Source organism: Crocodylus siamensis, chromosome 1 (genome assembly GCF_052110815.1).
Source record: "Crocodylus siamensis isolate JL-2025a chromosome 1, ASM5211081v1, whole genome shotgun sequence".
Lineage (NCBI taxonomy): Eukaryota > Metazoa > Chordata > Crocodylia > Crocodylidae > Crocodylus > Crocodylus siamensis.
This window is the reverse complement of record NC_143395.1, coordinates 244265211-244293055: the sequence shown is the minus strand read 5'-3', so window position 1 is coordinate 244293055 and position 27845 is coordinate 244265211. Positions and strand designations below refer to the sequence as shown.

The 27845-nt window shown below is 40.4% G+C and overlaps 1 protein-coding gene across 3 annotated transcripts in view; it reads left to right on the top strand.

Annotated features, from left to right (window-relative positions):
* LIPI (lipase I) overlaps positions 1-19561 on the top strand; it is a 38652-nt gene extending 19091 nt beyond the window's left edge. For all 3 annotated transcript variants that reach the window (XM_090059939.1, XM_090059949.1, XM_090059957.1), the window contains 8 exons: positions 3411-3519; positions 7369-7470; positions 9398-9487; positions 10977-11144; positions 12707-12802; positions 14046-14157; positions 15488-15661; positions 18580-19561. In XM_090059939.1, coding sequence (XP_089916065.1) covers positions 3411-3519; positions 7369-7470; positions 9398-9487; positions 10977-11144; positions 12707-12802; positions 14046-14157; positions 15488-15661; positions 18580-18697 — 969 coding nt within the window. In that variant the 3' untranslated portion in view covers positions 18698-19561. The remainder of the gene's footprint in view (positions 1-3410; positions 3520-7368; positions 7471-9397; positions 9488-10976; positions 11145-12706; positions 12803-14045; positions 14158-15487; positions 15662-18579) is intronic.
* The last annotated feature ends 8284 nt before the right edge of the window (positions 19562-27845 follow it).

Genomic DNA, 27845 nt, shown 5'->3' with positions numbered 1-27845 from the left:
ACATAAGACATTTAAGAACACATCTCCATTGTAGAAAGCATTTGATAAATCTGGTGCTAACAGCAGCTGAGAAAACAGTTTTCTGACTAAGGGTCTAAGCCAAAATCAAGAAAGTCAATGGAAAGGCTTCTGTGGATTTAAATAGTTTTTAAACAAATGGACAAATAATTAGAATGTTATGTAAGGGAGTAGTGGGGACCATAGGAGACCACAAGAGGGCATATTATAGCTTGGCTGTTGGGATCAGCTAGTATTGACTATAGCTATATTTCATACCTTGATAGATGTTAGGGGCTGAAAGGGACCTTACAAGACCATTGATCCAGCCCCCCTGTACTTGGGGAGGAAAGACTGTTAATTTATAAAAATATAATGGAAGACTAAAATAACTTTAAAAACATAGTTCCAACTCTGATGAAAACTAATGTTAAGCACTTACATTTGAACGTAGTAGAACTGTTGCTGCCCTTCATGTGTATAGTTCATCTTCCTCTGAACTTGTTCCTCTACCAGTCCCTTCTTGGTACAAACCAGATCACAGGTCACAACAAACCAGGTCACAGCAAAATGATCACAGAAGAGGTGAAAAGTCAAGATGCAAAACTTCAAATACCATATTTGAAAATTGATTGTCATGGAACTGTCTAACTATTACTTCATCTCCAGACTTAGAGTACTATTTCAGATTCCACTTGCCTTTGGGACTGACAGAGAGGCTTCCAAATCATGGTTGTAGATTTCCTTACACTGGCTTTGTGTCCTGCAGTAGCTTTAATGAAAACATTATCTATTACACATGGTAAGCATTTCCTCCCTTCAGGATTCACTGCAGGTATAGGCTTGGCAGCCTTGCTCAGTTAGCTGTGTTGCTTAAGTGCTTGTAACTAGAATTTTTTTATTTTATTGAGAGTAGGGGAAAGGGTTGCATTTAGCTGACAGTTATAGTTTCCTTTCCTGTATTTTTGTAGTACTTTCTATCTTCTTCAAATAAATCAGTGAAGAAATACCATATTTACCCAAATATAAGATGAGGTTTTCTCTCACCCCATTCAGCATGGGGAAAATAGCTCCTTGTCTGATATTCAAATACAAGCAAACTTCATTAAATACATTATCTGTTACTGAACTGCTGCCAAAAGCAGCATGTGCTCAGTAATGGCAACCACATGTGAAGTGGATTAAATGCAGCCAACGTTGAGCATGACTATAAAACACTCATAGCAGGCAAGCGGATTGATGGGAAACTTTGTATGTATGTGTGTGTGTGGCCTTTAAAGACAGGTGTTCCATCTTCAGGGAACTGACACCAGACCTAGAGGTACTGCTATACTAGGCTGGCACTGGGAGGGCTAGAGCCATCCCCAATGCCCTCCCCTTGGTGCCAAAAACAGATTTAGCTTTATTAGGAAATGTTAAGGATCATAGAAAAAATGACAGAGCCATAAGGGAAATAGAGTGCCAAAGCAAAGGACTAACATAAGACGGATGGGGGTGGGGAGGGGAGTGCAACTAGGTTACATACTTACAATGTTAGTCAGCTAAGCCCAGGGGTGGGAGGTGAGGTAAAGGAGGGGGAGGGGGAGGGGAAGGGAAGGGGTCACTATACTGAGAAAGAAAGAGAATAGATACAAGCCAAAAAGACCTACCACAAGGTTAAGTTAGCATAGCCCATCTGAATGAGATGCATGAAAATGTCTGTTGTGCTGACTCCTGCTTAGTGCCAACTCTTTCCCAAGTCACGGTGAGCCCATTACACTGAATATGTTTTGATATCCTCTTTACTCCCACAGCTAAGCTGTGCTTCTCTTTCCCATTTCCAATAATTTCTGTTTCTTCACTAGCCTTAAGTGTTTGGCGAACATCACCAAGCAGGGCCCCAAACAGTTTACCAAGAAGGCCTCTATTGCCTCCTCTCTCAGTCTGTCACTGATGATTAGTGTGGCTCTACCATCGGGAGTAAAGCCATACCAGGTTGACCTGCACCTTATACATTTTTGGAGGATCCCAGGACTCATAATTAAAACACCTGGCTCCAGTCCTGAGTGGGGCTAATTAGCACATGGATCCTTTATAAACACATATTGAGAAGTGCTGAGCTGTGGAGTTAAAATGCCATTGACTCTGCTGGGGCCCTACCCAGTGAACGATATGGTAAGTCATGAGCCTTTTGGCTTTGGGCTAATATAATGCATAGTTTATACTATATGTAAGTAGGTACAAAAGCGTTGTTTAAAATTGTATTTATGGAGTACCTATGCTATAAATTGCAGCAGTTACAAAAGTGAAACGCATCAATCCTGGATTAACTTAATCTATGGGAACTCATAGTAATTTGCCTATATGCAAATTACCACAAGCAAATTTATTTCAAAGTTAGTGGGCACATCCACATGAGACGCTTATTGCAGTTGCCTAATTAGCTCCACAGTGAAACGTCACAGGTCTACACATGTGGAGCTATTAGGCTGGAGTAAACTAATTAACTCTGTCATAGGTTAGTACTGCCAGATACAAGTACTGTCCTACAGAGGAGTTATTTACTCCATTGCAATGCACATGTAGACACTGACAGACTGGCTAGGGAATGAGGCTAACCCCTCACTGAAGTAATCTCGTCCCCCAGCCAGCCCTTCCACAGCATGATGTGCCAGGTTGGAGCAGCCCCAGGCTGGCAGGCTGATCTGCTGGGCTTCCCGCCAGCTGGGGCTGCTCTACTCTGCTCTACTCTGGCTCAATGTGCTGCAGTCCCAGGCACATGTGTTAATGCTGCACCTGGGATCAATAAACTCTGGCACAAAGTGCACCAGAGTTTATTGTGTCCCATTAATATTCACATGTAGACATGTCCAGTTTTTCAGATTTTCCCCTCATTCCATGTGCTTGTGGAGAGAAGGGTCTGATAGTAAGAATGGAAAGAAGAGGCTGCGGAGGGAAGAAGGCAGGCCAGGACAAGAGCTGCCACCCTGAGATTTATTTTCCTTGCTGTAGCAGTAGGAAGGGGACATGTTCAAGGTCTCCAGTAATTAGATTCAATACCTGGAAAATTATATCAAATTTATAAATTTCCCATATATAGAATCTAATTAGTGCGGAGGTGGGGCGGTCATCTTTCATTTAGGGTTCTCTTATATTCAAGCAAATATGGTATTACTCTATCCTTCTTCATGCATTTATATAGTCAAAAAGTTTCATAACTGCTGTACTGTATGTCTACTATAGAAAATGTAATAAAAAATATTTTTTTGGAATTTCCAGGGGGTTTCAAAGTCAGAAATAAAACTTACAAGTCTGAGGAAAAAGTGAAGAGTAAATCATAGTTTACTGAGGTCTGTTCAACTAACCATATTGCAGACATTATGGTTAACATTTCTATAACCCATAATCACTGGCTTTTTTTCTTTCACTGACAGGCAGATGGAGCTTCTCTTGACTCTATTTATATGATTGGAGTTAGCCTTGGGGCTCATATAGCTGGATTTGTTGGACAGATGTATAATGGCAAACTTGGCAGAATTACCGGTAAGGCTTTTAAACTTGGTATGCATGTTCTTGTGTATATTTTCATCATTATTATAGTTACTTGCATACCATATGGGTGCCAGGATTTGAAAATTCACAAATCTGATGTGATAAAACTATATGGTAATAGGGAATAAGCCAATGCATTCTTGATGTAAATCTAGAGAGGATTTGATATGATAGGGAAGCATCATAACAAGTATTTAGAAATACCTGATCTTTCTAAATTTATTTAGTCTAGCACAAAAATTCTGCTTATACTTTTAGAAAGAAAATTGGCTAACATTTTCTAATTTGATTGTCTAAAGCTAAGTTCCTAAGTGAGAGTTACAGAGATCTACCATATTTGCTTTAAGAGGTTTTTAAGTGTGGATTTGCAAGTCTAATGTTAGGTGCAAGGTTTGTACTTAACAGTTTTAGTCCTACGGCTTTATCCAATATTTCTTACAAGCTTGAAACATCTGTTGTCTTCAGTGAGAATTTTGAATACAACAGGAAGTGGGGTGCATAAAGAATACAGAACCAAGGCAGGGTCTGGGGGAATTTTTACATGTGTTCTGGCATGGGGAGGCACTTTAATTAGAGTGGATCCGTGAAGTCTCATGTACCAACATCTCCACACTTCAAAATGGCTGTGGGGGTGCTTTAACTAAAGCTCATTGAACAAGCTTCAGTTAACGTGCCCTCACTGCCATTTTCAAGTGCTGGGACACTGGTGGAGGAGACATGGAAGCTGGCTGAAGCACGCTAATTAGCATGCTCCAGCAGACTTGATGAATTAAGTACATGCCAATGCACTGTAATTACAGCATGCTGGAGCAGCTTCCGGCCAAGTCTACAGGTATCTACAGTGCCTAACTTTAGAGGCCTGGTTTCAGGGGCAGAATCCACAGGTCTGGCTTAGATACATGGTATATGGCAAGTACGCGGCATGTGAAGAGTTAAGTGTTTCAGAATAGGATTCACTGAAGCCAATGTACAGAATGAAATTGCCTAAGATAACCAATAGGAAATGCTGATTGGGGGTGAAAGTTAAATCCTACCATTTTCAAGAGTTGAGGTGCTTAATACAATAGTCCAGTAGGACAGTCAGAAAACATATTGGAGATCTGGTTTCATTTCCCTTCTTTTTGTGAGGATATTCAAACCCTATTTCTTCCGTCTGGCCAGTGTCCTAGTCATCAGAGAAGAGGCTATTCTGGATAAGGGCAGTGTTACAAAAATGGCATAATTTTGGGCTGCTGCAGTTATGAAAACCTAGCAGCTTTATATCAGTTGTTATGTCAGCTGAGGGGAAATAAATGAAAGTGTGTAAAGAGTTCTAATTTCCTTCAACAACAGATTTTGCTGAAAATAATTAAAGAAAAAGTCTTGAATAACTGGATTACTAAAAACAAAATTAGGCCCCTGGCATTTGATACGTGACAGGACACTGAAACAGGAAATTGGGTTAACAAAATTTGTTAGACTGTACTGATACCAGGAGAATGGGTGAACTGAATGGAGCAATCTTCTTCATCATGTTTGTCATGATTATCATCTTTGAGACCCCAAGATCCACCATCTCACTATTGGACCCTTTTTTTTTTTTTCTGGTTCAGAGTGATAACATGACCCGACTAACATAGGAGATGCTTACACATTACAGGGTACCTATACATGTGCCCAATGCCTGCTAATTAGTATGGGGTGGAGGAGACTCAATTAATCAAGTCTGCTGGAGCATGCTAATTAGCATGCTTCAGCAGCCTCAGCATCTTGTGCATTCAGCATCCTTGTGCTTCAAAATGGTGGTGGGGGTGCTTTAACTAAAGCTTCTCGAATGAGTGTTAGTTAAAGTGTCTTTGCCACCATTCTGAAGCATGGGACGCTGAATACACAAAGCGTTTCAGGTGCTTTAATTAGAACGGCTTCTGAGAGCCGCTTTAATTAGAACGGCTTCTGAGAGCCACTTTAATTAAAGCACGTTCACCCCAGAGCATGTGTAACGGTGCCCGCAGTTAGCACCTGCTAACTTTAAGGAGTGTTAGGGCTTGCTATAGTGATCATATGTTGTGAGCACATTTTGGGTTAATACCTTCTGTAATGTGCACAGCTCTGAGATGCCACCAAAGGGCTGGCGAGAAGGGGTGTGGCAAGGAAGTGACAAGGCTGCTTCATGCCTGCCGGCTCTCTAGTGGCAAAACACTCCATTATCCCTAGCACAGCATTCCTTCCCTGCCAGCACAGCATGCACACACACAGAGAGCCCTCAGTACAGCCCTGTACCCCATCCACAGACTTGCCTTTGGCTGCCACCAAGCAGCACAACTAGGCCACGTGTGCAGCAGTGGAGGAGCAGCCATCTCTGACTGCACGGAGCTGTGCAGAGCCTGGGCATGTGGAGAGCTCCCTTATTGCTACTTGGCAGCAACTAGAGGCTCACCATGTGAACACCACCCCCCCCCCCCACCCTGCCACTCTCGTGTGTGTATTTTGCTGTGATGTGGGTGGGTGTGTTGTGTTGTGCTGTGTTGTATGTGTGTTGTGCTGCGTTCTGTGTGTTGTGCTATCAGTGTGTGTGGGTTGTGCTGTGTACATTGTATTATTATGCTGCGTGTCTTTTGTTGTGCTGTGTGTATCCCCCATCCCAGCAGCCCAGCAGTTCCCTTCCTTCCTCCTCTTCTTGACCCACTGCTCGCCCTTTTTCCTCCTCACTCACCAGCTGCTGCTTCACTGTTCAGGCTGTCAGGGGGGAGGCAGGAAAGCGTCAGAGTCCAGAAGGACAGCTAGTCTACCTGGGAGCAATGCCTTCTGGCATACTGTGCATTGGTCATTTGATCTCCTATAAAGAATCGGAAGTTAGGCAAAGCTGAGCTGACTAGCACAACTCAAAGAAAATCCTCACGTCAACTTGTGTAATTTTAAGATGCCTAGGGGGCACCTACCACTTGTTAACAAGCATGAATGTGTGATGCTTCATATTTTAAGAGTTGTTAATAAGGTACAATTGTAACTTCTAATCTCACCCACAGAAAGAGGGTGAGAATATGCCACTATCTCACTGGATCCAACTAGGTTTTGAACAAAACTTGGAGTATGATACTTGGATTCTTTCTCTCAGCCTCTCATGTCTCCTTTTCCTTTACGCCTTTTACGTTCTTTTCTTTCTCTGCCTTCTTGCCTTTGTTTAACACATCCTGCTTCATTAGACCAGAGTGAGACTTTTGCAGCACTGCTGTGAGTGTCATCAGAAAGGTTGCTAAAAGTGATGTTGTCAGTAGTCCAACACCACTACAGATTAGGTCTCAGAGCAGCTCAAGGGTGACATGCTGTGCCAGTTTTTGCTTACAGGTTTATAAGCAAGATTCAGCATGAGACACAGAAGATGCATTTTCTAATTTTGCTGCTGTTTTCTCTCTAAGTCTGTTTGTCTTATGTTGTCTTTGGGAATACAAGATTGGACCCCAATAAGTAAATTCTTCTTTTTACCCCCATATAAAGGACATCTTAAAAACTATTTACTAGGAGAATTGCCCTCATTAAAATGCTTTACAGGTTTGGTGAAAGAGGACAAGGACGGTTGTTAAAATTCCTGAAACAAATTATTTTGTCTTTCTTTTCTTGAGATGAGGGAGAGTTTCTAGGGTATAGGCTAAGTAATCTTCTGGTAGATGCTGCTAAGCTTGGCTGAATGTATGAGATGAATTAGTTAATTTAATGTTAATTTATTTATAAAGGGTGAGTCATTGATGCTACGCTGTGTATGAACATTGTTTTGGAGTGGATTGTAGATGCACCTGTTCAAACTGTGGTTTTGATTATAGAAAGAGACCTCTCAAAAAGTAATTGCCACATGACTTTTTTCAGGTCTTGATCCTGCAGGCCCTTTGTTCACTGGGAAACCTCCAGATGAGAGGCTGGATCATACAGATGCACAGTTTGTTGATGTCATTCATACTGATATTGATGGTAATAACTCAGCTTTTGTTTTCCTTTTTGTACTGAGGTGGAAACAGAAAAAACAGAATGCAAAAGTGAGGGAGGAGGTAAATTAGGAAAGGAAGGGAGGAGGTAGATTAGGATCACCTACTTAAGATTGCCTTGGTTCATCCTGTTAATAAGGAGAGTTTGTGTTGTATCCTTAAAAGTGTCTGACCGGTGCCTGTTGAAGTCAGTGGCAAGAAATAAGTCTGATGAGGCTATTTGAATCTAAAATGGAATTGAACTAATGACAGTCGTTAGAGGTGAAGGACCTATTCCTTCTGCTCTTACATGAGCAGTTATACTTTCATCAGTGGGGTTAAGTAAGTTAAGAGCTTCAGCATTGGGCCTACAGATAATTGGAATCGCATTCTTAAATTTTAAAAAATCAGTACATTTGTAGAAATAATCATTTCACACACAGCTCCACTCGAGATTACGATTCACTGGAGTGTAGACCTCTTTCAGTCTTTTACTTGTAGAATGAAAAGAATATAATCTCCCATTGCATGAAAATATATGTGACTATGCAATCAGTTAAGTCAAAATAGGGTTCTTTGTGGAATAGTTGAGCATGACTGTTAGTTTACAGTACTCACATGCTGTCCACACACACTTTAAGAATTGTGAGCACTTTCATATGAAATTATTTTGTCAGAAAGGCAACTGCAGTTCCACCATTTTAAAGGAGTAGCTTTTGTACATGTGAAGATAGATTTAGGTCCACTGTTTAGATTCTTGTGTAGAACCGTATTCATATGATGCTAAAATTAATAATTTCATTGTCAAGAAAATGTCTTGGTATTGGCAAGAAAAATCAAATCAGGATTCCTTTCACCAATACCAGAATTCTGCCAAAATACAATTCTCATGATTTTCAGGAGCTCAACGTCAATGGAAATATTGTACAAATATCTAGTTAGGACAACAGATATTTTACATAAGATTAATTCTACTTTTTAAAAAATAAATAGTATATATTATAATACAAATATATAAATTGCAAGTCAAGTGCCAAGGGATTGGAACAGGCCCCCCCCCCAGAGGTAATACAGTTGCCCACCCTGATGATCTTCAAAAAGCATCTTGACATGCACTTTGCTGGGGTAATCTGATCCCAGCAGTCTTTCCTGCCCAAGTACAGGGGGGCTAGACCTGATGATTTGTAAGGTCCCTTCCAGCCCCTAACAACTATGAAACTATAAAAATTACACCAAGGCAGGAGGGATTCAAAACAGTCCTAGGGCTACTATGGTTGATTCATGTAAGGTTTTATTGGCAGTGGCATAAAGGGACTGAAGCAGGTGGCACCACATTTAGCCAGTTTTTATTTCCCATACTAGCTGACTTGACTGCTGGTGATGTTTAACATCAGTCTGGACTGAAGCTCAAATTTAAGCCTCGGGTACCATATGAAGTCACTTTTGTCATTCTGGGCACTTATATATATACATTGAGATTGCTCCGATGCACTGTAATTGCAGCGCATCAGATCAGACTCGATTAATCAAATCTGCTGCAGCATGGTAATTACTGCACTCCAGCTGACTCTAGCATCACATGTATCAGGGTCCTTACATTGAAAAATGTCAGCAGGGGCACTTTAACTGAAGCTTGTCAAACAAACTTTAGTTAAAGCGCTTCCACCACCATTTTTCAGTGTGGAGATGCTGATACACATGATGCTCTGGGTGCTTTAATTCACCCTCTCCCACCCTCCAGAGCATGTGCATAGATGCTCTCTATGTTTTTGCAGAACAGGACAACTAGAAAAAGAAAGAACATGTTCATCTGATTTTACAGAACAAAAGGAAAAGAAGCTCAAAAGAACTTTTTTACCTTTTGAGACTGTATCTTCATCATTTGAAAATTCCCATTATGTACTTTACTGTTGTTTATGGTGTTTCTCCTTTAGCTTTTGGCTTCAGGAAACCCTTGGGAAATATCGATTTCTACCCAAATGGAGGAGCAGATCAACCTGGCTGTCCACAAACAATCTTCAGCGGTAAATAAAGATATGTTCATTTAAATTAGGAGGCGATCATGTAAAAAGTTATCTATCACCAGTAAGGGAAGGACTGAATTCAGTAGAGACTGTATGTATATAGGCTGCATACATTCATACAGATAATCTGGGAGAATTCTCCCAGGTTTTTTATCTTGGTAGAATAACTTACCAAGAGCTGAGTGTACAGACATTCAAATATTGAGGCCTTGAAGAGTGGCGAGCTTGCAGTGTTGATACTGTGCTGCCAGGGGAGGCCGTGTGCACATTTCTCAGTGTACTCTGCAGACTCCTTTATTCTGCCTAGGGAGAGATGGCTGCAATGAATAGGGAAGCTCTGATTGGCTGACCAAGACTGTCCATGATAAGCTTGTATTTCCCTGCAGTACAATGTGGGAATTGTGAAGGGAGTGTATTTTGCTCCCTGTTTGGAGAAGCAGAGTCCACCAAGTGAAACTTTGTCTCCCTGGGGACTTGTGGGGGTGGTTCTGGGTAAAGCTGCTGGAAGACTGTTATCTTCTGAGAGAAGCACAGGAAGTACAGACACTCACTCTTGCAGAAGAGAATCTCTCAGGAGTTTCTGCTAGGAGTGATTTAACCCTGGTTGTTCCCAGGTTATTTTTCTCCTGGAGTGACCATTTTTACTCTGAGAGAAAAAGCTTTAATATCTGTACACTCATATAATTAGTGCCTGATAGAAACCAATGCATGCTCTCTGTTTCTTATCCACGTTGCTATTGAATGAATGAGAATCAGTGAGTACACACTACTGCTTAGATTTCACAGAAATCCTTTTCGTATGTAGATGGATATTTTGTCAGCCTGTAGGTGATTTCAATACTGAAAAATATATCTCCCTGCTATAACTTATCATTATCCTACATATAACTATTTATGGAATGTATAGTATGCATATGACATTAACTATTTGTGTATGTGGAGAATCTATGTAGAAAAAGGCATTGTATTGTATTGTAATATTACAGACTTCTTTTAAGTTCTGTCTACAGTAACTAGAGCAGTTGTGGGAAGAAGAAAAATTCTGGGTAACATGATTCCAATACACCCCTGTTTTGAAAGGGTTGGGAGATCAATAGCAACTAGAATTTGCTGTGAAGGATACAGGGCATCTGTCTGGATGGTCCTGCAGGATTCCTGGGAATCTGAAACCTGTTCTGTGGGGAGAAGCAAAACTTCTTCCGCAAAAGAGCTATCTGAAGGAAATCCCATGGAGCAGTCCTCATGGAAGATCTCTCCCAGGGGAAGGGTGGTTTGTCGTATCTTACCATGGCCTTGTATTTGGTCATGGTGTCCTTGTAAATTTGTGGGAGTATACAAAATGCCTCACTATGTCATTGAGCAGTTCTGTATTTTGACTCCTATTTTAATTCCTTGCCTTTTCTTTCCTTGCATAAGTGTAAATCAGGTACTCGCCTTTTCTAAAGTTGATCATTTGGTGTATGTCCTTCCCCCCTTTTTTTTGTTAAAGGAAGTAAATATTTTAAGTGTGACCATCAGAGATCTGTTTACTTGTTCCTATCATCCTTGAAACAAGATTGCAACATAACCACATACCCTTGTGATTCATACTCAAATTTTAAGAAAGGAAAATGTGCTAACTGTGAAGATTTTCATCTAGCATCATGTCCAGTTCTGGGTAAGTGTTATTTAGCATGTATTTTGTAAGAGGGAACAAAATAATAAGATTCTTCTTAGAATACAGCTGCTTTTAAAGTGGATTGTACTAACCATAAATATTGCAGGACCACTGCCAAGAATCTGTGGAAAGTGCTTGTTTGAACAACTGCCTAACGTTCAAAAGTAATATCAAGTTTTAATGCTTTGGCTCATTTTTAAAGGTTTCTGTGTTGGCAAGTGCGTTAAACTCTATATAACTCTCTTCATTGGGTCAGAAGTAGATTCACAACATGCTTCCTGTGTAAGCACTAAGAAGTTGCTTCTGTGTAACCTAATAAATCATCACAGTAGTTTATATTGCTGCCTATCATCATATTCTCTAAGTGCCTTTCACATAAAATCAATAGTAATACTGAAATCGCTACCACACTTAATGGACACTCTGGCTCTTTTCCCCTTTTAAGCTGAAAGGTCTGCTTGGGAAACATTTTGTTTGGTTTGGTTTGTTTAAAGTAAGTAGTGGGAAGCAGTGGGAGACTAAGGGAGGAGTGTTTGAGCAGAGCCCTTCTGCTGGAAAAGTTTCTCAGAGAGAAATGCTTCCTGAAGGTGGGAAAACTCTGACTCCACTTGATGTGTTGTGATATAATATACATCAAGAGTGTAGCCTTACATTAGGGTACAATTAGGGAACTGTTTAGTTCCTATTGCCCTACTTCAAAAAAATACAACAGAAAGAACAGACAGACAACAAACTAATGAGCAGCAGTATAATGAAGATGGAGCAACAGGGAAAACAGTGGGGGTTTGGGAGTGAAGAAAAAAGATAGCTTTTGCTGTGGCTGTCCAATCATGACAGCAGTGGCAGCCAGAAATTGCTGCTGCCCCTGTGTGTGGCAGTCAACCCAGGTGCCCAGCCTATTATTACATGGCTGCTAATTAGAGACCGGGGAGAGATTTAAAATATTTGAAAATTTTAGTTTAGAGCAGACAGGAATTAGAGGGGATATTACTGAAGTATGCAACAAATTAAAAAAGGAGACTCACATTGAGTCTGGGGATTTGGCAGGATTGAAAGAGAATTAAGCACATCACAAAATTAAGAGAACATCCACGAATATATTTAAAAAGAGCATGGCAATGATGGTAATTAAAAAGGGCACATTGACTTTTGCACATCAGTGACAAGTAGGAGAAAATGTAACCTATAGATATGTTATTCCATAACAGCTCATTATGAAGTTTTTTGCATCTTGATGTGAAGCAGGTAACACTGTTTGCTTTTAATGTTTGGATGCCAGATGAACCACTTTACTCCAGTGTGGCAATTTGGATGATTCTAGTACAGCAAGAGAAATTTAAGAAGTCTGTTGGAAACTGAAGAGGGTAGGGAAATATATGTCACCTGCCAGACTGGCTGGATTATTCCTATATTTTCCATTTCATTTCGCTTTCCCAGTGAATGCACTAAAAAACTAAAGCAAAGTTTATCACCCTCTGTAGTTTCCTGAAAGGGCAATAATAATAATTTGTCATTATTTTGCTCAGTTTCCTCATGTCAAATGTACAAAATTTGGATTTCAGGTTATTATGCAGATCTGTGGAAAAAACAGCTCTGCAAAAAGAACCCTCCAGAAACAACAGCTTTTTTTGATACCTTGGACCAAGAACCATACTGCAGTGAGTGACTATCTTTTATCTATTTCCAACTTACCACACTTCCTTTAATATTATTATTATTGTTTATTAACAGAGCTAGAAATGATAGTACATGCTTGATTACATTTTGAATGTTGTTGCTATATATACCACATAAAATAATGAAACAAAAAGACTCTAAACAATTAGTTAAATGCCACTGTATAGTGTAACGAACACAGAGGGATGGTCTCAGCAGAGTGGGAAGTGATGAGCAAGTAGAACTTGAGAGAGAAAGAAACGAGGCTGCACTCGGTGAGAGGCATAGCTGGACTGCCAAGAGAAAAATGGGAGTCACTGAAGAAACTAGTTAAAGTAAGAAAGAAGACGCTGAGCTGAGAAGAGACCCTCTTGAAGTGGGAAAAGCAATGTAATATGTTTGTGCAGGAAAGACAAACGAATGCAAAGGAATAAACAGTCTGATATGACAGGCAGAGTGAAAAGCTAATAAAAATACCAGTTAAGAAATTAGATCAGTAAGCAAGTCAAGAAGACAGGGTAGTTATTGAGTGAAGAAGGGTAAATATTTAATCCCTAGGATTTGAAATAGGGAGAAATAAAAGCGACCTTAAAACCAAGTAAAACCCAAGACACTCCAGGGTTAAACAAACTAAAGGCATTTATGTAAAGTTTGGCTTGGTTTCTGAGCAAAGAATAATTAAAAACAAAAAAGAAAAAACAAGCAAGCAAACACAAAAAACCCTGTCTCTTAAGTAGAAAAGTTGCCTGACAGTGCAGGACACTGAAGTCTTCTTTTGGTTAGCCATAGAACAAGCATGGTATTGGCATGTTAGCAGCTCCTCGACTATTTTCTGGCACTCATTTTCAGGAATGACATGATTGTTTACAGCTCTGTCATCATTGTCTTTGAAGGCTGCCAAAAAAACAAAGGGCAATTAATGAATGCAAAATCCTACCCTAGGTAGGGTCCTCAAACTCTTAATTTTGTTTCTAAGAGTGCTCTGTGATTGCACACTGTCCTGCTAAGAACTATGAGAAGCCATGAATTCACTTCACAGATCGCCAGATAGCTGTTGTATGGAAACTACTTTTAGTCAATAGCCTCTTACCTCTGATTTGAATCAGTAGCTGAGACAGGAAGAGAGGTAATGAGTCATCATCATTATGATCCAATGAGTATTTTTAATGGGGAGATAATGAGAACTGTATTTGTCCTATTGAATTCTGTGTTTGAATTTTAATATTTTCTGTGTCTACTTTGCAGTGTACAAATACTTTGTAGACATTATTACCTGGAACAAAAGCATTAGGAGAGGTTTAATTAAAATTAAGATAACAGATTATTCTGGAAACACAATAGTCTCACAAATGAAAAGGTAAGTCATGTTTTTTCCCCGCAGTTTCTAAATCTTTCATTTATCTAAAGTAGCTACATATATGAGTGATTGGAACCTGGTTCAAATCTTTAACACAACAGAAGTATATAAACTGCTTTCAGAATGGCCCAAACCAGTTTAATTTAAATCAGTTTTGGTCATGTAATATGAAATATCAAACTTAACCACATGTAGTATCAGACTTAACTGATTTAGGTTAAAGCAGCCTATTGAATTTCTGTCCCAGATCCCCTCCAGATTCAAGTTTAAATCATAGTCCCTCAGCACTCCAGGCTGCTCTGTGTGCCCCCACACACACACACAAGATAGGCCAGCTAGACTTGACCCAAGCTGGTAGCTCCAGCTAAGCAAGGAGGTTCTGGCACCCCTTGACTTCTGGCTTGGGCCACAGCAAGCATGTGACTGCATTTCTGGAACCAGAAGTTAATGTCTGTTCACTTGCATATCACAGAATCATAGAAAGTTAGGGTTGGAAGGGACAATCTATGCAGCTAACTTGCAAAGATTGAATCGATTCAGCCTCAGGCTTTTTGACTGTCCATACTTAGTCTTTGTGTGCTGTTACCATTTTCACACATATAACTGGGGTAATTATCTACCTAATGGCCAATTAAATAATGGAATTGGCATTTTTTGGCTTCAGTGGTAATCAGAAATATATGAAAGAGAAGCAAACGTGGTATGAAGTATACTTTATTGTGTCTGTGATGGCATGGACCTAGTTTTGAATATCAGGCCCTAAATGTTGCACACCGTCACAACATTTGTGGCAGAAGCAGAGGTAGACTAAGAACCAGCAGCCAATGCTGAGTCCAGCTTTTCTGTACAGTTCATGGAACATAAAGAATTCTTGCCTACTAAAAGGTGGATTAAAGCTTAATTCTGGGGTGCATGGCATCTATTGCAGCTCTGTGCAGGATTCATCATAGTAGGACAGATTAAAGCAACCTGAGAGTTGCTCTAACTAGCAGCAAGTGTGAACTGTCTCATGTAGTTGATAACTTCATTAGTGATCAGTGTGACATAGTGATGTCTTGGCCACCTTCTCCTCTGAACACAGCTCATTTTTGCAGTCCCCATGGTGACCTTTATTCCACAGGAATAGAGCCTCCTAACACTGAGACAATCCTTCCCAGCCACATGCATACAGGTAAGGGCCCGTTAACACTGATAGTTTATATTGGGCTCAGGGTCACCAGACCCCCAGTTACAAATATTAACCACCAGACAGCACATCATATCTAAGCCTAGTTTGTTAATTATATTGCATTTGACTTGACTAACAAGACATTTATTATTTTCTCTTTAGTGAACCCACAACTTTTCTGCAATATAGACAAGCCAGCGTACTTGTTGGATTTAACCAGGATTTTGATAAAATATCAAGAATTTCCTTAACATTTTCTACTGAGTCTTTAATAGGCCCCAGATATAAACTCAGGATTATCAGGATGAGACTAAGATCTATTACAAATCCAGCCAGGTAAGTGGGCAGCTTCTAATAAAACTTTGTAAAAATTCTATTTTTTGAAGTGTTTCTGGACAACTATATATTAGGCTTCTTGTAGCAAATGGTTTGCTGTGCCTATTCCTATTTACATTAATATTGGCATCCAAATAAATTACTTCCTCAGATTACTGAGATTTATATCAGAATGTGAAGACTTGCACGTAAGAATTAATTGCAGGCTGTGTCCAGCAGGCATCACCTTCATATTTAAATCACAAACATATGGCTTGTGGTCAGAGGCGACCCGAGCCCTGTGTGGGACCCAGGGCAAATCAGCCCATGCGAGCCCCTGCCCCCGCTCTGATCCCACAGGCCCCAGACCTGAAGAAGCTGCCACCGCCATCGGCAGCATCAGCATCAGTGGATGAGGGGTAGCGAGTGGCTGGATGCAGAGCCACCACTCCGCCCAGCTCCAAGGGGTCCCCCAAAGCGTGGGGCCTGGGGCGGTCACCCCAATTTGTTCCATCCTAGGGATGGCCCTGCTTGTAGTGGCTTATTGTCCTTAAGCTTGTGTGTGTGAGGATGACTTAGCAATGGAGGGATTGCACAATTCAATTATTTAATGGAAGAGAAATTTTAAAATCATTACTGAAGCACTCTTCTTCCTTGGACAGTCTTATACTCAACTCTGGACTAAATCTGTTGACTTCAGTTCTGCTACTTGTAGGAGTAAAGCAAACAGGTTTTGTCCCTGCTAAGTAGAAGAGTAAAATGTGTATACAGTGCTTACTGATACATGCACACAATGTTTAAATGCCTACATTTCATTACCTGAGAAGCTCCAAATATTATTGCCATAGAGGTAATCTTAAATTGTCCACAGAAAAGTATATAACACCATGACATAGAAGGTTTGACTTTCCATTTTGTGAAAATAAAACATTCACTAGCAGGACATTTTACTTCCCAATTCATCCCACATTCAGTTGAGCAATCTTTTTGCATTTAGTATATCCTGCACATTAATGCCTGGTCCAGCAAAGCCAGAATTTCTAATATTGGTAACAGAATGAGTAATGAATAGGAAAACTCCAATATTTTATGAGTTGCTATCAAAATCAGACTATTATAATAAATTAACAAAATCCCAAACGCTCCACAACAAACAGGTAATTCGCTACTTTGCTCTAATGAGTGGGATACCCTTTACAAATTACTTTGTGCTTTCTTTTGTGTTAATGATTTGTCTATAGAGACCCAACTCACAGTTTACAGAAGCCTGTCTCAGACTTGCTTTTCTGTTCTTATGCAGTCTTGAGGTTCTCATTAATTTTAATATTTATGGTATATTTTGCTGTATTTGGTCTATTGTTTTAATGTAGAATCTAGTATAGTCCCATTTCCAGATACTTATGCCTGCCAAAAAAATTAATTCTTTCATTATCTTAAAATATTTAGTGTTGAATTAAAGTGTCATAGGAAAGATTTAAGATTTCAAAATAATTAAAATTCAGACTTTATGACACTATTATATGTTATAATTATGTAATTGTGCCTCGTAATTCCATAAATTCATGCAATTAATGCAACTACACATATTCACCTTATGCAGTTAGGGATAATTACAGTAATTATATAAATACACAATAATCAGCTAAAAAACACAGGGGGTAAAAGAAAGCTCTAAATTATTCATGTAACAACAAAAAATAGATTAAAGGGCACAGGTGCAGTAATGAGAGATAATAGCAACTTGGTTTCCCAAGCCAGTAGCATTAGTATAGAGGGAATATCACATATAGGGTGGATTGCTCTGGAATCCACACAGATGGGGTCTAAACCTACACATCCTGCTAGACCTGCTCAGGTTTTAAGCCTCTTCCTCTAGCTCTGTGTGAATCTCCAATAAATCTCACTTGCAGAGAAGAAAATCCAAAAGCAGCATAACCATGTCTTTGCAGTCCCATGGGTAGGCTAATCAGCATAGGGCAGGGCTAACTGGTACTGTCATTTAGCAGTGCTAATTAACTTGTCCCAAACCCACCTAGGTAAGCTGATTCCAGCAACTTGGGTGCATGTACACAAGATATTTACTCTGTAGTAGACTATACAGTCACCCCTTTTAGGCTGGAGTAAACTAGTTTACTCTGCAAAAGGATAGAACTTGTAAATACAGGTACTATCCTCCTGTGGAGTTTTTTACTTTGCAGCAGCTCATGTTAAGATGCCAATGTGGCTGGCTGGGGCATGAGGGTGCTTTAGTATGGGGGCCACCTGCTGGGTAGCGCTGCATTGAAGCACCTTTGTGCCCCAGCCAGCCCATCTACAGCACGTTGAGCCGGGGGGAGCAGCCCCAGACTGGCAGGCTGACCCCCAGGCCTCCTCTCAGCTGGGGCTGCTTTGATGCATCTCAACATGTTGCAGTCCTGGGCACACATGCAAATGATGCCCCCGGAGCAATAAGCTCCAGAATTTGTTTTACATTAATATGCACATGCAGATGCAACTCTTGTGTGGTAACATGGCCAGCATAAAACCATCATTGTCAAGTGTTCCTGGTTTATGTAACTCTTTAGCAAGGGGAACAGTGCTAATGGCTACCTAAGAATTGGTTACCCTTTTTGAGCCAGTCAGTCCAAGACTCAATCTAAATCTATTACAGACTGAATAACAGGATACTTTTACTTTGAGATAGGCAAGATACTTGTCTCACTTACCATCCACTTGATGTCCTGGTTGCTACAAAAAGCCTGGCAACATTTTTCTGATGATCTGTGAAACAGGGATTAAACTAAGAAAAAGAAAAACCTCTCCCTTTGTCCTGATCATCTTTTCTTAAAGATTTCAGATTTTTAATTTAATAATTCATAATCTACTGTATTTTGTATGTGAATTAAAAATGGAAAATATTTTTATGCTGAGATAATTTTCTCTTTCTTTTTTCTATGTAGATTGCACCTGTGCAGATATGATTTTGTATTACCAGAGAACACTGAAGTCACCTTCAAACCGATTCCATGCCAAAAGAAGGGCGTAACAGCCTCAGAGAAAGAGACTTTACTGACTTGATTTCCTGTATAGAAAATCGAACATTTAATTCTTTTTCTGGACAAGGAATGCAGCAGGAAGGGAAAATTATATAAATCAGGCTCATTTTGAGAAGTTTATCTTTCGTTACTTTGTCTGAGTGACACTGAGTGAAGGCCAACAGGAAGTTCAGATATCCATGTGCAAATAACGTTGACAGAGAAATGTAAGACAAAAAAGAACATGCAGTAATTTATGAATTATTACTTTTAGGCAGCGAGAATATTTCAAGGTACCACCCAATTAAATGTGACTTACCTCCTCTGATCCTGGCAAATGAGTTATGTAATGCATATAGTTAATTATTTATTCTTTAGAATAACTTTCTTGTCAAGGTATAATTATCTGACTATTGAATGAATTTATTATACTATACATATGATATATAGAGTTACTATACAATACTTTTGGCATAACACATTACTTGAATAAATAAATTAATGCTATTTCATTATATGATGCTTCTGCTTGTGAGAACCAGAAAAGTAAGATATGTGAATGCATTGGTCAACTTGTTGTTTGAAGCAATAATCTCCAGTGTCTGCCATAAAGGAATAGTACTAGAAACCACTCGGTCTGTTAATAGACCATGACAAGGGACTGCCATATCAGATATAAAGTTGCTGGATAGTCTGTTCTGATAGGGTTTGCTTTTTTTGACATCTGTATAATTTTACAAGAGCACAGGCCTTAATCTGCTCACACTGAAGTTGATGAGAAGTAGGAATCAATCCTGCCTCTGCAACCACAACAATAGCTAAAGTATTCCCACTTGCTGTAATATGATTATATATAATATAATTATATATTATATTCCACTATAATAATGGGATTTTATGAATTTTTCTGTATTTTTTTTCCCCTTTTCTCACCCTGCCTCCTTAGACATTTATCTTATATTAGGTAAAGGCCCCTTCAGGTGTTCTTCCTTCATTCCATGGTGTTCCTTGTTCCTCTTCTGCATTCCTTTCTCTTCTAAGAGAGTCATTTGGTTAGGTATGGAGTTTTGTGGGTGGAGTTGGAAGGGACATCCTCTGTATTGTTTTCCCTTTAACAGTTTTATCTTTTTTTCTACTTGCTGCTTCTTGCTTGCTCTCATTTTGTGGATTTTTTTCTTACGTTGCTCCTATCCCCCTTCAATTCTCCTTTTACAGGTCTGATGCACTCTTCCCTGCATTTTCTCATGCCCCCAAAGTATTTGTTATAATTGTTAGATTTCTTTCAAATTTATGTACGAAGCGATAAGTAAAGAAACCAGGATTACACAGTCAGTAAATTTTACTTGAATTAGAATCCATGCCATGTTTGAGTTTCTCACCTGGTGTTTTCCAGCGCTGAGTTGTAAAGAATAGTCAGCAGTATAATGACCTGAATTTTTCTTTGACCTTATTCTCTTTCACTTCTGCGCCGACATTCAGTTTCACGTTGCTGTCAAATGAAATATGTGACAATGTATTAACTGTAAAGTGCCCAAGAACACAAAGGGCACATGTACCACTTTTACTTCTTGGATATGTTATTTTAGGAAAGCTCTAACATACCTAGAGCACTGGGAGGTATGTCTTTAATGACCAGATTTCATTAATGTGAAATAGGTATAGAACACTAGATAAGCAAAGATTTCTGGGTACCAGTCTTTGCGAATAATGGTCACTGAATGCCTGCATGTGGCTGCTATGATTAATATTATGAGTTAGTTAAATAGCCTCAGTTTTTTTGGGTGCTTTGCAGAGGTCAGGCTAAATTAATCTATGGTCTTATTTTACTGAAAGTTAGGCTGCACCCCCTGAGTTGTGGCTATGAAAGGCACCTTGAATGGGAAACACAATTTCTTCCCTGCTCCTCTTTACTGCAGTGGGTAGGCTAGAAGGCAGTTACAGTGGGCCATGAAAGGATGAAATGTATGTTGTTAGTACATGGTGTATATGAGGAGGAGATGACGGAAGACCATTAGTTATGGTGAGGGGAAGTATCTCAGGACCTTTGGTGCTGTGTACCAGACCTGGCCCTGACATCCTGGTAATCCAAGCAAGTGGATTTATTCACCTTTACCTCCTGGCTATTTAGGGAGATAATTTATTTCTAATAAGAAATGCATCTTATAAACTTTATTTTAGGTATTTGTATTTCTTTGAAATAGTCAGGCACCAAGGCAGGTGGAGACAACATGGGAGTACTTCCCACTTTTGTTGATATGGCCTATATCATATGGGTAATATGCAGGATAAAAGAAAGGCTGTAAGTTTAAATTTGAAGAAGAAGAACACCATGATCTGGCTCACAGAAAAGAGGTAGCTGTTTTAGGTCTGGTGGGTGGTACCAAAAAAAGAAAACACATAGTGTTATGAGCTGAAGGAGCCCAGTAATAGTAACTCAAGAATTCCCACTTGGCAGTACAGCACCTTGTTGATTCTTAAGGTAGAGGATGAGGAATTTGAACTATGATAAGATATAAAAAGCATACTGAGTGACACGTGACAATGTGAAAAAGGGGAAGCAATTTTGTTGCAGTGTTTTGAGTGGATTCAAGGAGAAACAGTGAGGTAATTGAGGAGATTCCAGTAGTTAATGTGAGAGAAATCTGAAACGGGTGGGGGTGCTTCTAATTTTCCACTTTAGTTTATAATTTCTATTTCATAAGACACTGTTCCAGGCAGTACATTTCTAGTACATAATTGCACTTCTCAAGTGGCTAACCACTTGGACTCTAGCCTTCTGCCTTGTGGCATTAACCAAAATGAACTGTAATTGCTCAGAAATGCACCGCTTGCTGTGGCCTGATGCCATATACCACTTTATGCTGATTCTGTCTGCTCTCATGAGCTAAGCAGATGATACTTGGGGCCAGTATGAAGACTGAAAAACCTTCAAGGAATTTGAGCCAGGCAAAGGATACTGGGGACCAATATGAAGACTGAAAAACCTCCAAGGAATTCCCCACTGACAGTAGAAAACACTTCACCTTCTGGGTCTGTACTATCCATACTGAAATAATGCTCAGTTCTGCATTAGACTGTGCTCTTATAGGTGCTCTCTTTCAGGTAAAACAAAACCCCTGGGCTGTTGGCTTCTGATCATTAGCAAAACTATACTACTTCATGTTAAAAAATATTAATCATGATGATTTAGCTAGACGTTGAATTGGGTAATGTAACTTATGTATGCCTTCACTTTTCCTGCAACTCAAGGAAGATATGGAAGTCTTTACTCCCTGTCTGATGTGCTATGTAATGTTTTGTATGCTGTTAAACAGTTGCCTGGTTCCATATACCCTATATTCTGGAGGGGGAACCCTGAATAAGTTGCATATCAGTTTGTGAAGCACTTTCAAGTATGAAGCACAGACTCTATTAATACATTTCATTATGTACCTGCATGCCTAATAACTTAATGGATTGATACAACAACATTATAGGTAAAGCAAATAGCATATTTTTTCTGTTGAAACAACTTATTTAACAGAAAATCCAGTGTCTGCAAAATACAAATTTTCCAAAAAAGAAAACTTAAGCATTGCTGAAATGTTATGGCTTTCCTTGGGAAATGAAAAAAAAAATCATTTCATGTCCATTTGACCCAAATGTAACATTTCCATTTGTTGAATAACTGAAGTGCTTCACTTCAAGGCAGTTCTAAATGATACTGTATGCACTAGTCTGGTGGGTGACCAAGTGTGATCACGACATCTGAGTTTCTCCATTTGTAAAATGGGAATAATGATGATAACCTCCTTTATAATGTACTTGTACTCTGTGGGTGAGAGGTGCTGTGCAAGAACTAGCTAGTATTTGTCTCTGGTGCACATTGTCTCCTGGGAATTTAGGTTCAGATGTTTTAAGCCTCTCCAGTCTCACTTATGTGCTTGATTTATTTGCTGGACTATATCACCTGTGGTAAACTGTGATCCGAATTTTGACTGAGCTCAGCAGCATAGTGCATCATAGTCACCTGACTGAGAATGCATAATATGAAATATTGTAATAAGGCCAAGTCAGAACTTGACCCAGCTGGTCCCAATCAAGACTTTAAGGCAAGACATCCCTGGAACAAGCACCACCTGCAGCAAGCCCAGAGCAGCATTGTGGTCCTAGCTAGGCTGAGTGAGGTTATCAGGGTAGCCAATCCCTTGAAGCCACAGGCAGTGGGCCCCACCCTCTCCAGACCTTAAAAGCCAGACCCAGCTCCTAGTATCCTAGTCTGAGCAAAGGTGAAAGGTATTTCTTCTGACTGGTTGTGCTCTTTCTTGCAAGTTTTCTAGAGTTTGACTCCTGGTTCCAACTCTGGCTGCTGATTCTGGTAAGCCTTTTGGCATTCCCTCATTCCAGTTCTCATCTCTTACATTTTTTTTTTTGGCTTGACTTTCTAGCCTTTGCCTTCTGATCTTAGTTAACTCTTGGCTTACCCTGTCTCTGGTTTCAGCTTCTGATGCTGGCCGTTTCTAATTTTGGCCCTGGCTTTCTAAGTCCACTCCTGACACCAGACTATTGCAGCCCCCCAGCTCCCTGGGTGCTTCAGATCTTTACCCGTGAGACAAGATCACCTATACACCAGTGCATAGCAGATATAGTCTAGTCAGGAGCCTACTAGTAAGAGGAGGCACTCAAAAGAATTCCAGATCAAAAAGCTTTGGGATGTCTTGCTCCAGAAAAATGTTGGTATTTCAACTTTCCTGTACAAATATGGAAATGCCAATGCTGGCTCCTACCCTGGGGGTCTTTAAGACAAGGCTTGACAATCACCTTGCTGAGATTGTTTGACCCCAGTACTCTTTCCTGCCATGGCAGGGGGTCAGACTTGATGATCTGCTCAGGTCCCTTCTGACCCTACTAACTATGAAACTATATCAAAAAATGTTGTAGACAAAAACTCAAGTGTTTGTTCCATTAGTAGTGATGGGTCATGCACTTATAAGGATCCAGGTGGGGAGGGAATACTTAACCTCTAACAGCTTGAGTGAACAAACCTTATGGAGAACATGATCCTGTTCCAACCAAATTCAGCAGGTATTTTCCCACTGACTTCAGGGAAAAGTCCCTGGTTGGAGGTCTACATGTGCACTGCTGCACAGTTACTAATCTCAAGTAAGTTTGTTGCTTGCATTTGCAGGTAGCAAATTTACTTATGATTAGAGCCAATAACTGAGCAGTAAGCATCTACATGTGCAGATGCTTACTGCTCAGTAATTGGCCCTACTGCTCTGTGAAGTCTCATATAGATGTACCCAGGGATAACTAGTTTGGGCACTGAGATGAAGCAAAAAAGGAGTAAGTATACAACTGGCAAACCAGCATTGAGCCTACAGGCTAGAGACAGACATTACACACAAACCAGTTTAAGTGATCAGAAACTGGCTTAAACCTGTAACAGAACAGACATTTGGTGCACATAAACCAGTTTGACAATGGCTGAAACCAGTTTGAGATTAAACCTGGCTGAATGTAGCATCAGATGTAACTGATTTGACTCAAACCGGTTTATGCAATATCTGCCCCGGACTCCTTTCTGGTTTAAGATTAAACCAAACACTCCCAGCATCCCAGCATGCTTTCTGGGCTGGGTGGGGCACTCTGTTCCACAGCAGAGCTGGCCCCTCCCCTCTGCTCCCTGGCTGCAGCTCTGGCAGAGACTTGTAGGCTGCTTTCCTTCCCCCACATCTACTCCCTGCTAAGCAGGAATTCCATCCCACCCCCATTCCTCTCAGCAAGGCAGAGGGATTTGTGTATTAGCATGCTGGCTCTGGTTTGCTGTGACAAAGGCAGAATCAACAGGTAGCTGGTAATGTTCCTCTACTGTTTTCTTAATGGGGTGATAAACACAGAGTTAGGGGTGATAAATGCTGTTAAATTCCCTGCTGGGCTAATGGGAGTATCCTGCCAGGACCTGGCTATCCCCTCCCCCGCCCCAGCTCAGTACTGTAGAAGGGAAGGGAGGGTTGCTCTGGTGCCCTCTGGCTTGTAGCCTGAGCCATTGCAGTCATGTGTCTGCGTGTCTGGAATGAAAAGAGAATGTCTATCCACCTCCAACTAAGTTCAAGCTTTCCAGGTAAGACTAACCTGCAAAGATTGAATCAATTGAGGCTTTTTGAACCTGTCCCTAGCCATAAAGTGTGCCAGCTCTTGGAGAAATGAGGAAGCATAACTAAACAAAACCCTCACAATGCAACTGTACCCAAGCACACAACACAGTGTTGGATTTGAGCCTTTGATTATTACAGAAGAATGGAACTACTTTTACAGCAGATTATAGAGCCTGGCTCCCACTTCTACTGAAGCTGCTTAGTTCTATCAGTGTAAAGGAGCCTTAAAGTGACTTACATTAGCCCCTTTGCCGTAAGAATCCTTCAGGTTCTAAGTTTAAAAAAAAATATGGTTTTATAAATAATGTCCTATCTTTATTTTAACAATGAAGGTTAGTGCTTTGTGTTTATATTATAAAAGAACAGAAGGCCTCTAGCTGAAGAAAGATATGTCCCAATGGTAAACTTAGAATCTGTAATTAACCAATATATTGCAGTAATACCAAAGGGACCTCATTAGCATGTACTTGTAGTAATGTACTTAAAACTGATTTATCCATAGGCAAAGAGCTTTAAGAAGTTTAATGCAGTGTTTATTTTTATTATTTATTAATTCATAAGGAAGCAGAAATGGATAAATGAACAGTTTTCTTGCAGCTATGCTTCTGATGTCGGTTTCCGTTCTTGAAATTTATCTAAATGTAATCTGAATGTGATGGATTGGATTCATGTTACTTTTCTCTACCTGTAAGTTTTGAGCCACACTGTGACAATGACAAATTTATTCAGCGCTGCTGGGGAATCAGAGTTGACTTCAGGCAAAAGATGGAATGTAATGCAGAAGATACTCTAATACTTGTCTTGCTACTATAATTTCATAGTGCCTGGGAGTATTTTGTACTTGGATATCATTGAATGAGGTCTTCCACCAACTTAAGTTCAGATTTGTTACCTTGGCTTAAAATGGCCCAGGACTTTTTTATTTCAGCTGGAGCTCTGATTTATACTCTGTCCAAAAGAACTTACAAACCAAGGTTGATTTCTGCAAATATTTAAATGTGCGAGATACATTTGTATGAACATTCCAGTTGAAAACAATGTGATTACCATGGGTGACTAGTGGCATCTTAGTTGCGGGGACACATGCCCTGTCAGCAACCGGGAGGGGAGTCCCCCCATGGCCAATCTCACTGATCAGGGGCAGGGGGGTCACCCCGTGCCTGATCGTGGTGTTCCTGGAAGTGGCTGCAGTGCTACATCCAGTGCCCCCACTCCCTGGCCAGCACTCGTGGGGGTGGGGGGGCACCAGCACTCTCACCTGCCCCCCTGCCCATTGCCTAAACGGGGAGTGCAGCCTGTTGGGGGTGCACCAGAGCTCTCAGGGGGTGTATGAGAACCCCTGTGAACCTCCTATGTTTTGCCACTGGTGGTTACTCATTTTAGGAAAGTGAAGCTTTTTTTGTCAGTGTTTGCAGGATTATGGCTTAAATGCAGAAGAGTAATAATTTAGTTAGGAAAGGCTGAAGGAGATGGCTCTGATTTCTCCCCCCCACCCAGTAAAAATAAGCACATTAAATAACTCTTGGATTTAGTAACCTAGTTATTCTTCATATAGGGGACATGGGTTACTTATAAAAATATAATGATTAACACAAGGCAACACTGTCTCTCTCTTAGTTTATCAATACTTAAAAAAAAAAAAAAAGACCTGTAAATTTTCTGCCAGGCACGCTGGGTTCATTTTTGGGGACACTAAATATATTTTACTTTGGTTCAAGCTCCTACCCAGAAATCTGGGAACACTAAATTAATTATTAGGAGGTCCCAAATGAACAGAAACCCCCTCCTCACAAGCAGTATAACCAAAAACAAATTTAATACAGAAAACACCAAATGCAATGTGATACACTACTAATTACACAGCATAGTCTATAGGATGTTTTGCACCAGGAGAAGCTTTTTGAGAATGCATGTCTTTCAGTGGTGCAAGGGCCCTCAGTGCTCTTGGAGGTACAGTGATGTGGCACTCTGCTCCCATGGAGAGGCTTGTGTGTGTGTGGGGGGGGCAGGGAATGACTGCAGCACCCCATACTTTTGGGCTGGCTTATATGGCCTTCTGAAATGAAAACTGCAGGAAAAACTCCAAAGGAACCAAGTTAATTAATGGCTACAGCAAACCTAATCACACAGCTGACTTAAATAAAGAACTATCAACAGAAATAAGGGGAAAGACCAAGCCTACCCTCTAGGCCTGGGCTGTCGGTGATTTGGGTCACAGCTCCACTGGGAGCAGAAAGTTGCAAACCTGAACCCTGGCCCAAAACTGGCAGGAGTAGAAACTCCCAGGTTCCAAACTGTTTTAAGTTGCCAGGTCTAAATCCTGGCCAGCCAACCCAAAGAACCAATACTCTTCTCCCCTGTGTTTTAAGGGACTAACCTCAAAAAGCAAAAGGGGAAGAAAAGTAGGAGAGGGGAGTTGCCAGACACTGGGATAATTCTCCTTTCTCCCTTCTACCTGAGCTTCCCTTTTCCCTATCTGCAACTCCTCCTTTGGAGGAGACTTCACTTTTCACCTTGTATCCCTTGTGTCACATCACCCTGGCCCTGTCCAGCGAGGAAGTGGCACACTCCAGTTCCTCTCCCAACCAACCGGCCTGAAGAATCTTTTGCTTCCCCTGGCCAATGAGGTTAGAGGGTTTTACATATTTTCCCCAGATAGAGGCCCTTCCTTGCCATGTGCTGAGCAAGCACATGGCCAAAACACAAGGGCCATCTTTTCCACATTAAAAAAACCCACACAAAAACCACAATATACAGCTGGACCCCCAGTTACGCAGTGCATATGTTCCTGAAAAACACGGTGTAAGTTAAAATGGTGTAACTCAAGGTATTAAGTCAATGGAAAACAGGGGGATAGGGACCTGGGACCAAGATCTGATAACACTATTTCATAATAAAAGGATATTTAAACACAAAATAATGGAATTAATAGCCTTATTAAAACCTTTCCTCAGGTTTTACCTTTACTAGGCTTGAAGAAGGTGGTGACCCTCTGCTGCTTTGCATTCTTGTCCAGTTACTTCTGGAGCTCCTTGTAACATGAAAGGAGTTGAT